The 15,394-nt window shown below is 43.2% G+C and overlaps 1 protein-coding gene across 11 annotated transcripts in view; it reads right to left on the bottom strand.

The window, feature by feature from the left end:
• Window positions 1-15,394, bottom strand: part of PPP6R1 (protein phosphatase 6 regulatory subunit 1) — a gene marked incomplete at its 3' end in the record, with an annotated part of 55,938 nt that overhangs the window by 12,351 nt on the left and 28,193 nt on the right. For 7 of the 11 annotated variants that reach the window (XM_081835891.1, XM_081835896.1, XM_081835895.1 and 4 more), the window contains exons 6-16: window positions 9,349-9,461; window positions 8,497-8,610; window positions 7,738-7,903; window positions 7,115-7,267; window positions 6,108-6,251; window positions 5,562-5,626; window positions 4,630-4,745; window positions 2,693-2,778; window positions 2,092-2,181; window positions 1,334-1,431; window positions 109-132 (exon numbers count right to left, since the gene is read on the bottom strand). In XM_081835891.1, the coding sequence (XP_081692017.1) occupies window positions 109-132; window positions 1,334-1,431; window positions 2,092-2,181; window positions 2,693-2,778; window positions 4,630-4,745; window positions 5,562-5,626; window positions 6,108-6,251; window positions 7,115-7,267; window positions 7,738-7,903; window positions 8,497-8,610; window positions 9,349-9,461 (1,169 nt within the window). The remainder of the gene's footprint in view (window positions 1-108; window positions 133-1,333; window positions 1,432-2,091; window positions 2,182-2,692; window positions 2,779-4,629; window positions 4,746-5,561; window positions 5,627-6,107; window positions 6,252-7,114; window positions 7,268-7,737; window positions 7,904-8,496; window positions 8,611-9,348; window positions 9,462-15,394) is intronic. The other 4 variants (XM_081835900.1, XM_081835901.1, XM_081835892.1 and 1 more) reach the window with 2 other exon arrangements.

Genomic DNA, 15,394 nt, shown 5'->3' with positions numbered 1-15,394 from the left:
CCTTAACCGGGGAAGAGGTAGGTGGCACTGCACAGATGCGGGGGACGGATGTAGCCCAACACCCCCGCCTGTGGCTGGAGAGGAGCATAGCAGCGTGTTAGGCATTACCTTTTCAGCTGTCGGAAGTGAGCACTGCAGGGCAGATAGGCAGAGAGAGGGAGAGAGGGAGAGAAAGAGAGAGAGAGGCAGACACATGAAATCAGGGGGGCTGGGAAAAGAAAGACTGCCCTGGGGTGGGGTGAGCAAATTCTCCATGTCACCCTAGACTCCCTCTATTGCGCTATTTCAGCCCTTTGGAAAGATGGGATTCATGCTGAAGCTGTTGCCAAAAGGGGGGGAGGGGAGGCAGAGGACAAACTCTTGGGCAATCTTTGCTGAGAACATTAAATATTTAGATGGTAACAGGACCCAGGAATCCAAGGCACCTTCCTCTTTACCAGGCAAGATGATCTAGTTAGTGACTTGAGCAAAACACGTTTGGAGCCAGAGACTCAGGTGGTAGCTGGGTCTGGAAGAAATCTCATTCTTCCTCCTCAAGAACCTGGTCACCCTTCCATTCCAAATGGCTAACGGAACCTATCCTGCACTGCTTGTGGGCTTCTCGGAAGCATCTCAATGGCCAGAAAGGGATGCAGGATGCTGGACAAGAACAGCCTTTGGTTTGACCCACTAGGGCTCTTTTTCATGATCCATTTTTTTCCCCAGTGATCAAAAGAACGGAGGCTCAAGACTAGGCTGGAAACGTCTCCCCTTGCTTCCTGGGCCCTCCACCTGCCTTCTCAAGAGAAGACAAGCAACACTGGCTTACAGACCTCAGCCCCTTGCTCAGGATGAGCCTCTAACATCTCCTATAGGCAGAACTTCAGGACAAGAGGCCACAGACCTCTTGTCTACGTTGTGTCCCTTCCCAGGTCTACGTTGTGCATCTTTCTTACTCCAAGACAAAACGCCCGGCACCAAGTGCCATGTGCAAGTGCATGCAAATAACATGTGCCCCAGATTTTGCGGCAGGCCAGTGAATAATCTCTTTCTTGTTGGCAAGTACAAATGAGGCCAGGTGTCTCCACGCACTGCCAGCCCGAGCAGGTGCAATCCCATGTGGGGTTATGGACACGTCACCCCGTCCAGAGTTCTGACTGGGAGCCCCTCAGGACAAGCATGCTTCCTTGCCGGAACTACGCAGAAACGCTCCTGATGCTGCGTGCTATTGTTGCCACTGGAGGCTATGCTTATTCTCAGCCAAAAGAGCACAGAGCAAGTAAAAAACAAGACGATGACACACAAGCACGTCAAAGGGGAGAGGAAAGGGGAGGCTGTGAACCGAGTCACTAACTTGACATTCTCTTCTTGCTCGCCAAATTCCTCATCGTTAAAGCCAAAGTGGTCAATGAACGCCGAAGTCATCTGCTGCAGCTGGTAATCTACAAAGGCCTATAAAGAGGAGGAGGAAAAGGAAATGAGGGTAAATGTGAATTACAGTTCAAATGGAAATATGGGGGGGGGGGGAAGGGTATAGGAAGAGAGAGGAGGAGAAACCTACTAGGCCCAATGGATCTACCTAAATGCTGTATGAGAACACATGAATACAATAGTCATTCCCACCCCCAGAAAAACTCCTAATCCAAATCTGCCAAGTGAACCCTGTTTGAACTCAGCTTACAGGAAGGAGCTCATCCCAAATATCATTTGCTTGATGACAAGCGGCATCTGCCCAGCATTTCGTTTAGCGGTTTCATGTTGTATCACTTTGTAACCCACTTTTCTGGGTAAGAGATACAAAGCTGTGTACAAAGCAACTCATGAAGACAACAAAAAGGTACCGCAAGTGGCAACTAGGAGAACAGAATGCTAGGAATCCACATACAGTGGTGGTGAAGGGGGTGAGGAATGGGGATGGCAGGATACAAATTAAAGTTTGTGGAGAAGAAAGAAGAAAATCAGGGGAAGTGCCCAAAGCAGGCCTAAGAATTTTAGGCCTTGCTCCTGCTTATGGATGGGGAAATTGTTCTAGGTTTCTAAGCAAGCACACAGGTGGGAATGGTTCCAGCCCTGGCAAGACAAGGGGGCACAACTGGAAGGTGCTGCACTTGCCTGCTGCAGGACAGCCTCCTGAGGGAAGCTGAACTCCTTGAGGTCGTTCTCATCATCATCACTTGACGAGTGGAGATTGTGCATGTTAACCTGAAGGAAAGGAAGATGAAGGAATCCATTAGGTGAGTCTTCCGACGGGGATAAAACAAAACACAAGGCAAAGATTGAGTGGCCAAGCCCCAGAGAATCAGCTAATAGAACCTACTACTCCCCACAGAAATGGTGGGGAACCTGTGACCCTCCAAGATGTTGATGGACCAACTCCTATCATCCCTGACCATCGGCTGTAGGGCTGATGGGAGTTGTAGTTGTTCTATCAATTCCACCGCCGTCAGCCAAGCTAAGCATTTTGGCCAGCTGGAAAAGCAGCCCTTTAACCAAAAACCAAGTGCTTAACTCTGGAGCCCCAAAGCTCATTTTTCCAATGGCAGTGGTAAGACCTAGTACATGTGGCATGTGACAGTAACAGAGAGCGCTCCGATGGATGCGGAAAGAAAGGGGACCGTTTCCCCATTCTCTTGTAGTACCTTTTCCAGAACCCTGCCAACCATTTTATAATCAGGAGTGGCTGGAGTGTAAGACGCAAAGAGAGGGGACTCACAAGATCCACAGTGTTCTTCTTGTTAGTCTCCGACAAGGGCCCTGAGACAAACTTCTCCCACTGCTCCTGTTCCTCCTCAGGCAGCTCTGCAAAGTGGAACATGTCAGCTCAGGTGGGTGAGATGGCAGAAGGACCTTACTTTATGATACACATTGTGGTAGCAAGTGGAGATGGCAAAATACAAGAGGGAGCGGCCACACACGAATGATAGCTTCGAGTCAAGGAACACCTCCCATCAACCAGAAGAAATCTCCATTCCCTTTCCCCAGCTGTCACCCACCAGTTTCTCTCTTCTTACCAAGACCAAGATCAGCAGAGGACCATAGCTACCCTAGTTTGGGGGAATTTGGGATGAAAAGCAGTATAAAAATAAACCACCCTCTAGATCCAATAAGTTAATAAATCATTATGAAAGCTCACAGCAAGTGGAATTATGTGAGCAGTTAAACATTACTTTAGCCAATTACATTTGCTTCATTTGACAAATTCTATTCAGGATGCTCACTTGAATGTTCCCCCACAGGTTGGCTTGACCACTTCCAAATGAGTGCAAAGCAGTAGCTGTCACTGAATGAGGTCAAGCTCATTCACCATGTGTGAGCTGCCTGAATCCATTCCAAGCACATGAAATTTTGTTTAACATTGCTCCCTGTTAAGGGAGTAAGGGGAGAGGAACAGGATTTCATGTCTTTGAAATGGAAGCTCAATCCCACTCCTGAAATAATAGGGTCAGTTGTGCTGGCCGGGCTGTTGGGGGCATCAGATTGAAGAAGGCTGCAACAGTTTATGAGATGTTTTTCCAGAAAGCCCCCCTCCCCCAAACTGCTACTGCCTTTGAACATAAAGTTTCTATATATAAGCTACCATGGCTAGCAGCCATTGACAGAGCTCTACTTCATGGATCAGTCTAACAATTCCCTTTTAAAGTCATCTAGGATCAGACCAAATATCTGTCTAGGAGAAATGCTTGCAATGTATATTGCAATGGATGAAGTGGACTCTGATGCAGAAAAGCTTATGGCATGATAGATTTGTTTAGTCTTCAAAATGCCACAAGCCTCTTTTATAAGTATGGATGGTATGAGATCAGCAATTGCATACTAGGAACTATGGGGGGGGGAGGATTTTACATTCTTCCATGAGGTAAAAATAACAGAGCAAGCCATCAGGCCTTCTGTCTGCCCTCCCCATCTTCCCAATACAGACACAATCAAGTGGTGTCAACAGAAAAAGGAGAGCCCATCAGTTTTTCATGATTTTGACATGAATGCCTCTTATGGGCCCAAAACAATAAAAGCACTTTGTTACAACTTCTGAGCCATGAAGACAGGATCAGGTAGCGTGTTGAGCACTGGACTCTAATTCTGCAGAGATTCAGGTTCAAGTTCCCTTTCAGCCATGAAGCTTGTTGGCAGAACTTAGACCAGCCACTCTCTCTCAGTCTAACCTACCACACAGGGATGCTGTAAGGATAACATGGGGCTGGGGGCAGGCACCGCATACACCGCCTTCAACTCCTTGGATAAAAATCTCCCTGCCTCCCCCAAAAACCCTAATTTCCCAGTCTCCAAAGAATATAAATGCAGATTTCCAAACCTAAACAAATACACACCCATGGTATGCACATTTGCAGAATTATATAAACCCAGTTTTCTTTAACTTGGGTTCTTAAGGCTGAAGAATAGACCTAGAAAGGCAGTGATCTCCAGCTTCTGCTCAGATGGAAACTCCCTATATAAACAGCACATCCTACCCCAGACTCAGCGGCATTCCAGCACAGAGATGAGCCCCATATTTCTCCCACCGGAAAAGGCGAGGAGTGGAATTCCCAGAATGCTTCCATGAGCCAAAGAGCTTACGCTTCAGGAACAAAGCCCTTCAAGAATCATTTGCAGGGTACATGGCCCTGACCCCCCTGGAGCTGCCAAACCCATTACCTTTCAAGAGCTGCTTGATAAGGGTGGAGTGGGGCCACTTCTCTGAGGCTTGAGCTAAGGCATTGGCAATGCGGGTAAGGTGCCCCATGTAGCCCTTGCGTCTTCCCCCATCAGACCTGCAACAGAAGATGGGAGAGGATGGAGACTCAAGGTTCCTGCAGGCCAAGTCCCTTAGGAAATGAAAGGCACAGGTGGAATGACAGAGGAATGGGAGGCTTTAGAATCTGTATGGCCTTTGTAGGTTGAAGCTGGACAAACTGGCTTGATTATGCATAAGGGATGACCAGAAGGAACAGTCAGACTATTGCCCTGAACTGTAGAATGGATTGATCTCAGCACACTCCCACAGAAGATTAGAGGTTGTTGGAAGGAGTTACAGCAGCATGCATGCGCGCACGCACACACACACACACACAAACGTTTTTAAACAAGCAGTAGCAGGAATATTCCAGGTGCATGGAGGAGTATAAGTATCCTGAGCAGGAGGTCAGGACCTTAAGGAATGGAAGACGCTAGCAAGCACCCCATGAAACACTATGAGCAAAAAGAGCCTTGAAGGACAGACTATCCAAACCAGCTATTCTGAACTACAATTCCCATCACCCCTTACCACTGGCCATGCTGGCTGGGGCTGATAGGGAGTGGGGTTGGAGGGTACCAGGCTGAGGAAGGCTGCATTAGGAAATGAGCAGAAATAACTCCAGGAAAAAAGGGCACAGAAAGAGAGGGTCCGCCCACCCCAGTGTTATGTGACATTAGAATGCACTCCTAAAATTGCTGAATGCCATGGTTTGGAGATTCTGTATTCTGGAATCTTAGATTGCCATTGACGTCTGGGTCTGCCCAGGGCACTGGGTTTGTTCCAGGGGAGAGGGTTCAAGACCAGGGGAGATGGGGAGAGGAAAATCCAACCAAGACACCCCAGTACTCACTGTGATAGCTCATTTTCTTCCCAGGCAGACAAGATTCTTTGGATTAAGCGACACTTCTGCAGCAACTGCAGGGAGGAGCACAAAGGGGCTCATCACATAAGGGATGCCGGAACAGCAACACCACATTTCACTAAGAAGAATTCCAGTTTCTTAACAAGAACCCTAAAGGTTTCAAGCTTGCAGTTTAAAAGATTTCTGGTCCTCACTGGTGTACTGTAAAATCTAGACAAGTGTTGGTGGTTTCTGCTGAAACTGAAGAAAACTGCAGATAGAAGATTCTGGATGTCAAACAGTGGGAGCCTTTCCCAGCTAGCCCATTCCCAAGGTGGGTTGCAATCCAGTGACTTGTCAACTAAGCCCAGACAACCACTTTCAACCCTATTCTACTCACTGTAGTTTTCTTAGCCCTGAAAACTGCCTTGATCCTCAATTCTCATCTCCCACTTTTCACGTGGGATCACAACCTTTTGCTCCTTTCTTCAACAATTCATGCCCCAACTCATACAAAGAGCTTGAAACCAAGGGTACCCCACAACCAAAACCTACATGTTGGATGACAGGGTTCTCTGGGAGGGGCTCCGAGTGGTTCTCAATGGTCTCATCCCCAGCATGGGAACTGAAAACATTGCTAAGGCAGGCCTCCACCTGAGCGTGCAAGAAGTTGTTATATGTGTACTTGAAGTAGAGGTCCTGGCAGAAAGAGAGAGAAGGAGAATGAATGAATGAATGAATGATTAAACAAACAAACAAACAAACAAACAAACAAACAAACAAAGCAAATCAGCACTTTATATTGTCTAAATCCTACGACTAATTACATTCACCCAAGTTAAGAATTGGCCACTCTTTGAAATACCACTGTCACACAAAAAAACCCAGTGTTGTAAACTTGAAAATGTTAAACCACCAGCAACATTAAATCAGTTAAAAATATTTTCATCAGTAAGAAAAGAAACCCCCTCCCACAATTAACTGGGCAGATTTGTTTTTATTTCTTGTACTATGACTTTGAATCTGTCAACCAATAATACTTAAATTAGGCAATCTCCCTAGAATTTTTTTGCAGCAGCTTCTTTTTAAAATACAACTTTGTCCTGTATTTCAGGACAAGTCTTTTTTTTTTTAATGCTAGGGCTTGGTATTGTCCATCAAACAAATACAGTGGTACCTCTGGTTACGTAGTTAATTCCTTCCGGAGGTCCGTTCTTAACCTGAAACTGTTCTTAACCTGAAGCACCACTTTAGCTAATGGGGCCTCCCGCTGCCGGCGCGCAATTTTTGTTCTCATTCTGAAGAAAGTTCTTAACCTGAAGCACTATTTCTGGGTTAGCGGAGTCTGTAACCTGAAGCGTATGTAACCTGAAGCGTATGTAACCCGAGGTACCACTGTACTGCAAAGACAACAAGCTTTCCAGAAGTATTGTTCTTCCTCCCCACCCCTGAAAAACAAAAGAACCTAACAAGCTTTTCAAGCTCCTAGAAACGTATGCATATTTTACCCTGGGAGAGCAGTGTCTGAGGCAACAGCCAGCAGGTGCCGTGCTGCTACTCACCAACATTGTGTCGAGGGCCCCGAGCTCTATAATCTCATCCTGCAGTGCTGCATTGTTGGTGCCCAATGAGCTGGCCAGCAGCTTCACCACGTGCAGGCGCGTGTTGCCCAACGGAGGGTCCAAGATCCCCCACGTCGTCTGCAGGGACTCTTTCTGCCAGAGGGAGAGGGCAAGGAGAGAGAGCATTCCAGGTCCATCACAAGCCCCTATTACACCTCAACACTCCCTTCTCACCTCACTGCTGGGCTGTGCCAGAGAAGGGACTCCAACCGCCGAGAGAGGATAAATTCAGGATAAACTATAATCATGGAATTTTTAGATTCTTCCCCCTTTGCCTATAACGAGCCCAACCTGGTGCCCTTCGGATGGTCATGGGTTACAAACCCCCCAGCTGTGCTAGCTGGAGCTGATGGGAGTTTTAGTACATAACCATCTGGGGGGCACCAGGTTGGGGGAGGCTGTTTGAGGGCACTGTCTTGAGGATCCCACACCAGACAGAGGGGCTTAGACCCTTTGCACCCACAGAATACTATTAACTCTTGAAGTGGCCCTAAGGCCAAGCATGCTGCTGGAATCCCACCAGCGTTTCCATGCCATCGAAGCAAGTGCACACACAAACCAACCTTTGGTGGGTCAAGCAGCAGCTGGTGAAGCTCCCTGAGACGCTGTTTGATGGCAAGCAGAGTGCCCAGACTGGCTTGGCTTGAAGCCACTTCACAGTTGGGCCCGGTCATCTCCATCTGCCCCTCCAGGTTGCAGTAAAAGCCCCCCATGCCGCCCAGCTCCGTCCTGCAAAGAAGAACAAGAGCAACCAGCATGTCTCAACATCCAGATCTAAGGGCTTCTGCAAAGGACAAACCTCAGCTACCTCAATTCTATGCCAAGGAAATTCAAACGGTTTGAATAAATTATGCCAATCAAGTCAGGTGTCGTGCATTAAGCTTTGAATCCTTTTCTCCTCCTTATGTGCAATCCATTTTGCTTCCTGGATTCATGTTGTTGGAGGGGGCTGGGACTACTTGAGGGGGAAAGGTTGCATTTATTTTCAGACTTGGGAGTAGCAAAAGGGAAAACACATTTAGTGAAATATATGGATGCTGGAGCCCGGTGGCCAACAGGATCAGGAAATCATTCCCAAAGCCAAGAGCCAGGCGACAGATCCTGAAGCCCTGACCTCCCTACACAGCTGCATCCAGATTTACTGGGGATTTTTTAAAAGACCTGGCATATCTGTTTTGACCACAACCTTCAGGGGCTTAGGTGTTTTTGTTTTCAAAGGGGGAAAGTGGATAACAGGATGCAACATTGCTGTACTGCAAACAGGATACACCTGTTTGCATTACAACCTCTGCCTGTGCGTGTAAAAGACCCACCCCACACACCTGGGTCTGCGTGGCTCCAACAGGGTCAGCAAGACCTGGATCCCATTGACAATGACAGACTCGCTCCGTTCTCCATCCAGCATATTGCTTAGCAGCTGCTCAATCGTCTCCTGCCTTGACACGAACAAGAATTGAAACTGGTTATTAAAAAGGCCTGACACTCTCAGACGCTGCTTCTGCGTCTTTTTTTAAAACTTAGCAACGGCACAAGTATATGATAAAAAAGAAGAATGTAATAGCAACTAACAATAACTTGGAAGGTGAGACCCATCTGATATTCACAGCCACATCCTTGTCAGAGGCAGGGGCCCCTCAGTTTTTGATAAGCGGACTGCTGCACCTCAGCACCAGGTGAGGCATTGCTGTATAGCAAGCAGGGCCTAGAAGCAAGGCTGGGCCGGTTTAAAGAGGTAAATTATTGAATGCTGACTGTAATAGTCTTGCTGAATAAATTTAAACAACATTCCATTAATTAAATTATTTTTATTAAAAAAAACTACACCCCACTTTTCACCATCTAGGTGTCAAAGTGGTTTCCAAAGATCAAAGTACACATTATACAAAATCTAAATAAGAAAACGAACCTCAAAAATTAAAAAACCTCCGAAATACAAAGGTTTTACTCCATGTGGGTTAGTTTCAGTCCACATGCCCACCAAAATAAATATAAAAAACATTTATAACTGGAAATGCAGTCAGGAATTCAATATCAGAAAAATCTTGACAAGCAGATGAGTTACATTCCCCCCCTTTTCTAAATTTTTATCGGCATTAGTTGAGACAACCTTTATGCCTGGCCTAAGGGTCTCTCTTATTCCCTACTGCCAGTGCTGCTACTGGCTTGGTACTCACTTCTCCAGTGTAGCCAGTAGCTGGTCAGGCTCAGGACTGTCCTGGATTGGGATCATCTGCTCACGGCTCAGCCGGATAATGTCACATAAGGACTGTGAAGCATTGGAATGCTGCTGTGTAGCAGGGATAAGGAGAGAAAATGAGTTAAGACCTGCTCTAGAGGAAGCAATACTTTGACACACTTGGAGACTGTGGGTTGTATCAAATGCTCGCCCTACTCAGAGTAGACCCATTAAACCTGACTAACTAAGGTTCATTAGCATCAGTTGGTTTACACTGAGTACACCATAATTGGATACAACCCCATATTTAACCGATCACACTTTCCCTTTGGATGCTGTCCTCTTGCAGGATTACTCTTGAAACTAAAGACAGGTATGCAGTCTATTTAGCTGCCCTCCATTGCCTTAAAGCCCAGGGTTACATGCCACCTTGTCTTACTTGCAATCTGAGAATAATCATTGGAAGGTGCTCAAACTTCAGTAATTTTATTTGCTGAAAACATTTCCTATCCCGCCTTAAAGTTCCAATACAGCTCACAATATAAAACCACAAGACAAATGTATTACGGACAGCAAACAATAGAAACCTCATCAACACCAGACACCTCAAAACAAAGAGCAAGCCTAGCAAGGAACTGTCATCAGCAGGAAGGTCTTGAGAGAATAAAATAGTTCTTGCCTGGCACCAAAAAGTGAAGCGTATAGGAGCCAAATGAACCTTTCTGGGAAGAGCACTCCAAAGATAGGGTGCCAGCACAGAAAAGACTCTGTATCTTTGTTGATACCAGTCTAAGCTCTAATGGAGGGGCCCTCCCACTATAAGCTAAATCTAATGAGCACATTCTACAGATAATCTGGTGCCAAGCTGTTTATGGCATTATTTCCCAGTGTGCTTCCAAATAGAATTTAGATGTCTTTTTAAAACAAACAAACAAACAAACAAACTCTGGAAGGCTCACGTTAGTCACCTTGCTACTGTATTATGGACCAGCTTATGTTTCTGAGCAGTTTATTTCCGTAGCAGAAGGACATTTAAAAGTTTATATTTTTTTTTTAAATAAATATTTATTAAGGTTTTTAAATATAAATGCACATAATAAACAATCTTACTTCTTTCACAACAGTTTCATCACTTCTTTGGACTCCCTCACGTCTCCCGCTCCCATTTACATCGTTAAAAAAAATTTTTTTCCAAACAAATTATCAACTTGTTTACAATCTCATGTCCACTCATTCACATATAATCTAGCGCTTCTTCCAAAAAATTTTATATTTTCTTTAGTCTCACTTATCATCAAATTTAAATCTAGTTTAGTGGTGACCAGTTTTTTATAATCTAGCATCCTTCTTAACATTCAACCAAATTACAATGTTTTTGTAGATACATCTTGAATTTCTCCCAGTCTTCCTCCAACTTCTCTTCTCCCAGATCACGGATTCTGCCGGTCATCTCGGCCAGTTGCATATAGTCCATCAGCTGCATCTGCCACTCTTCCAGTGTGGGTAGATCTTGAGTTTTCCAGTTTTTTGCAATGAGAATCCTTGCTGCCGTTGTTGCATACATGAAAAATGTTCGATCCTTCTTTAACACCTTCTGGCCGACAATGCCCAGAAGGAAGGCCTCTGGTTTCTTTGTGAAGGTATACTTAAATACCTTTTTCAGCTCATTATATATCATTTATAGCATGATTGTATTTTTTTTTTTTTAATATTTTTATTAGTTTTACAGAATAATAAAGAACAAAGAATAAAATACAAAAGTTTCATAAATCATATTTCTTTTACAGATTCTTTTGGACTTCCCCACATCTTCCCGAATCTGCATTATTTATAATACCAACTTCAGCATTTTGTTATCTTATTTCGTCGCTTATTGTATCTTTCATTTTGTCATATTACCCATTTCAATATATTTGTAACCCAATATTCATAATACAAAGTCTTCAGCTATTTATTATCTTATTTCATTACTTATTGTATCTTTCAGTTCATTATTGTATCTTTCAATTCATTACTTATTGTATCTTTCAATTTCATGTTACCAAAGTCAAAGTTATTGTAACCATGGTCTTGTATATTGTGATTGAAACATAATGCAATAAAATTTTTTCTTAATTTCACCTCTCTTTTCTTGTGCCTTAATTTTCATTTCACCTAATTACCATTGCTGGGGCTAATATTTCCTAAAAAGTGCATTTTCTTAACATTCATACAGCTTATAATATTTTTGTAAATAGTCCTTAAATTTTTTCCAGTCCTCTTCCATTTTTTCTTCTCCCAAGTCTCGGATTCTGCCAGTCATTTCCGCCAGTTCCATATAGTCCATCAACTGCGTCTGCCATTCCTCCAGTGTGGGTAAATCTTGTGTCTTCCAACACTTTGCGATGAGAATTCTTGCTGCTGTTGTAGCATACATAAAAAAAGTTCTATCCTTCTTTAACACATTCTGGTCTACAATGCCCAGAAGGAAGGCCTCCGGTTTCTTAGGCAAGGTATATCTAAATACCTTTTTTAACTCATTATAGATCATTTCCCAAAAGGCCTTCACTTTCGGACATGTCCACCAGAGATGAAAGAACGTCCCTTCCGCCTCTTTACACTTCCAGCATTTATTATCAGACAGGTGATATATCTTAGCCAGCTTGACTGGGGTCATGTACCACCGGTATATCATTTTCATAATATTTTCTTTCAGGGCACTACATGCCGTGAATTTCAATCCGGTGGTCCATAACCTTTCCCAGTCCTCAAACATAATGTTATGTCCAATATCCTGTGCCCACTTTATCATGGCGGATTTGACTGTCTCATCCTGTGTATTCCATTTAAGCAGCAAGTTATACATTCTTGATAGTAATTTGTCTTTAGGTTCTAACAATTCTGTCTCTAATTTCGATTTTTCCACCTGAAACCCAACCTTTTTATCTGTTTTGAAAACTTCCCGAATTTGAGCATAATGCAACCAATCTCGCACCTTGCTTTTTACATTTTCAAAACTCTGCAGCTTCCAATTGTCACCATCTTTTTCAATTAATTCCCAATATTTTGGCCAGTAGGCCTCCATGTTAAGTCTCTTACGTGCCTTGGCCTCTGCCGGTGAAAGCCACCTTGGTGTTTTGCTCTCCAATAAGTCTTTATATTTTGTCCAGACCATAAAAATTGCTCTTCTAACAATATGATTTTTGAACATTTTATGAACTTTAACCTTGTCGTACCACAAATACGCATGCCACCCAAAAGCGTTATCAAACCCTTCCAGATCTAGGACATCAGTGTTCTCTAACAAAAGCCAATCTTTCATCCAGCAGAAGGCTGTAGATTCATAATATAACCTCAAGTCTGGCAGGGCAAATCCCCCCCTTTCTTTCGCATCTGTTAGTATTTTAAACTTAATTCGGGGCTTTTTGCCCTGCCAAACGAACTTAGAGATATCCTTCTGCCACTTTCCAAAACATACCACTTTGTCCACAATCTGCAGGGTCTGAAACAAGAATAACATTTTCGGCAAAACATTCATCTTTATAGCTGCTATTCGGCCTAACAAGGAAAGTTTTAGTCTTGTCCAAGTTTCCAAATCCCTTTTGATTTCTGACCAACATTTCTCATAGTTGTCCTTAAACAAATTCAAGTTTTTAGAAGTCAGGTACACCCCTAGGTATTTTACCTTTTTAACCACATTTAATCCTGTCTCTTTCAAAAACTCATCTGCTTCTGTAGACGTTAGGTTCTTTGCTAAGACCTTAGTCTTTTGCTTGTTCAACTTAAATCCCGCCACCCGACCATAATCGGAAATTAAATCCAAAACTCTTTTTGTACTAGAAACTGGCTCCTGTAATGTTAATACCAAATCATCTGCAAACGCTTTCAGTTTGTATTGTTTCACTCCAACCTCAATGCCCCGAACTGACCGGTCCCTTCTGATCATATTCAAAAGCACCTCCAGGACCGAGATAAACAATAATGGGGATAGAGGGCACCCTTGTCGTGTCCCTTTTTCAATATTGAATTCCTCCGTCACCACATTGTTTACTATCAATTTAGCTTTTTGATCTGAATATATTGCTTCTATACCATTTTCAAACCCCCGTCCCACTCCCATCCCTTCCAAATTTTTCTTCATGAACATCCAAGAAATATTGTCAAAGGCTTTCTCCGCATCAATAAAAATTAGAACCGCTCTAGTATTAATATTTGTTTGTAAGAGTTCCAAAATGTCAATAATGTTTCTCGTATTGTCAAACAAATGCCTACCCGGGAGAAAGCCTGCTTGATCTTTGTGAATCACCTCGTTCAGTACTTTTTTAAATCTATTTGCCAAAATATCTGCAAAAATTTTGTAATCCACATTTAGGAGTGAGATGGGACGGTAGTTCTTAAGTTGAGTCTTTTCAGTTTCTGTTTTAGGAATCAATGTGATGAAGGCTTCTTTCCACGTTTCTGGTGCCTTCTTACCCTCCATGATCTGGTTACATACCTCCGTCAAGGGTTGTATCAAATAGTCTTTCAAAACCTTATAATATTTGGAGGTAAGTCCGTCAGGGCCTGGAGATTTGCCTAATTGGAGGTTCTGTATGGCACTCTCGATTTCCTGCTGTGAAACTTTAACATTCAGGGTTGTTCTCATTTCCTGGGAAATTTTTTGTAATCCGTTGGTTTGGATAAATTGATCTATCTCAGATTCTTTCTGCGGCCCTTGTGCATAAAGATCTTTGAAATATCTCTGGAAACATTTCCTAATTTCTTCAGGCTTCTGAACCATTCTTCCTTCAATCTCTAGATTTGTAACTGTATTTAGTTTTTGTCTTTTTTTCAACTGCCATGCTAGCAGTTTCCCACACTTGTTTGCTGACTCGAAAGATCTTTGTCTCATTTGTTTAATTTTCCACTCCACTTCTTGGTTTATCAATTTCATGTATTGGGCCTGGAAAAATTTCACTTCTCTCAGCACTTCCTTAGACTTGGGCCTGGATCTTAATTTCCTTTCACCCTCACTTATTCTCTCCAATATCTTCTGCTTCTTTTCATTCCAGAGTCTTTTCTTTACAGTGTTTTGTTGTATGAGAAACCCTCTCATCACCGCTTTACTTGCGTCCCAGATTGTTCTTTTTTCCACCGTAGTGTTTACGTTTATCTCAAAATAATCTTTTAAAGTTTTTTGGGCCTTCTTCACAATCTCCTGATCTCTGAATAAAGTGTCATTCATCTTCCATCGGAAGGATCCGGTTATGTTTAGTCTCAATTCCATTTTCAAAGCATTATGGTCGGAGCAAGTTTTTGGGCAGATTTCCACTTTTCTAGTTTTAGGTGCCAGTCCTTTAGTTATCCATATTTGGTCGATTCGTGTCCATGACTGATGAGCTTCAGAGAAGAAAGTTCCTTCTTTTCCTAGGGGGTTCTTGACTCTCCATATATCAATCAAATCCATATTGTCTGTCATTTCAAAAAAAGTTTTAGGTAGTCTGCCTTCTTTTGTTATATTTACACTCTGCGACTTATCCATATTTACAGAGACAACCCCATTCATATCTCCCAACATAATGATGTTGTTATAGTCTAGATAGTCCAGTAAAGTCTCATGCAGCTTCTTAAAGAATTCCGATTTTCCATCGTTTGGTGCATAGATTCCTAATATCAAAAATTTTTCTCCATGTGTATAAATTTCAATAGCCAAAATTCTGCCTTGTTCATCTTTAAATAGAAATTTCGGTGACAGGCTCTCCTTTGCATAAATCACTACTCCTCTTTTCTTAACTCTGTCCGAAGAAATAAATTCTTGGCCTAACCTTTTATTAATTAGCACTTTCCGATGAAGCCTTGTCACATGTGTTTCTTGCAGGCAGATAATGTCCAATTGTTCTTTCTTCAATATATGAAATACTTTCCTTCTTTTTTCTGGAGAATTTCCGCCATTTATATTCCAACTAAGAAGTTGCAGAGACATCCTGAATCAATTTATGGGCCTTACAATGGGGTGTCTAGATCACCCGTTCCCGGCGGTGGCAGTGATGGTCCAGCTCCAGGCTGTTTGGTTTCTGGTGGTGGGG

Source organism: Podarcis erhardii (genome assembly GCF_964252035.2).
Source record: "Podarcis erhardii genome assembly, chromosome: 13".
NCBI classification, from domain to species: domain Eukaryota; kingdom Metazoa; phylum Chordata; class Lepidosauria; order Squamata; family Lacertidae; genus Podarcis; species Podarcis erhardii.
Note: the sequence above shows the minus strand (reverse complement) of the source record. Positions and strands in the feature narration are given on the sequence as shown.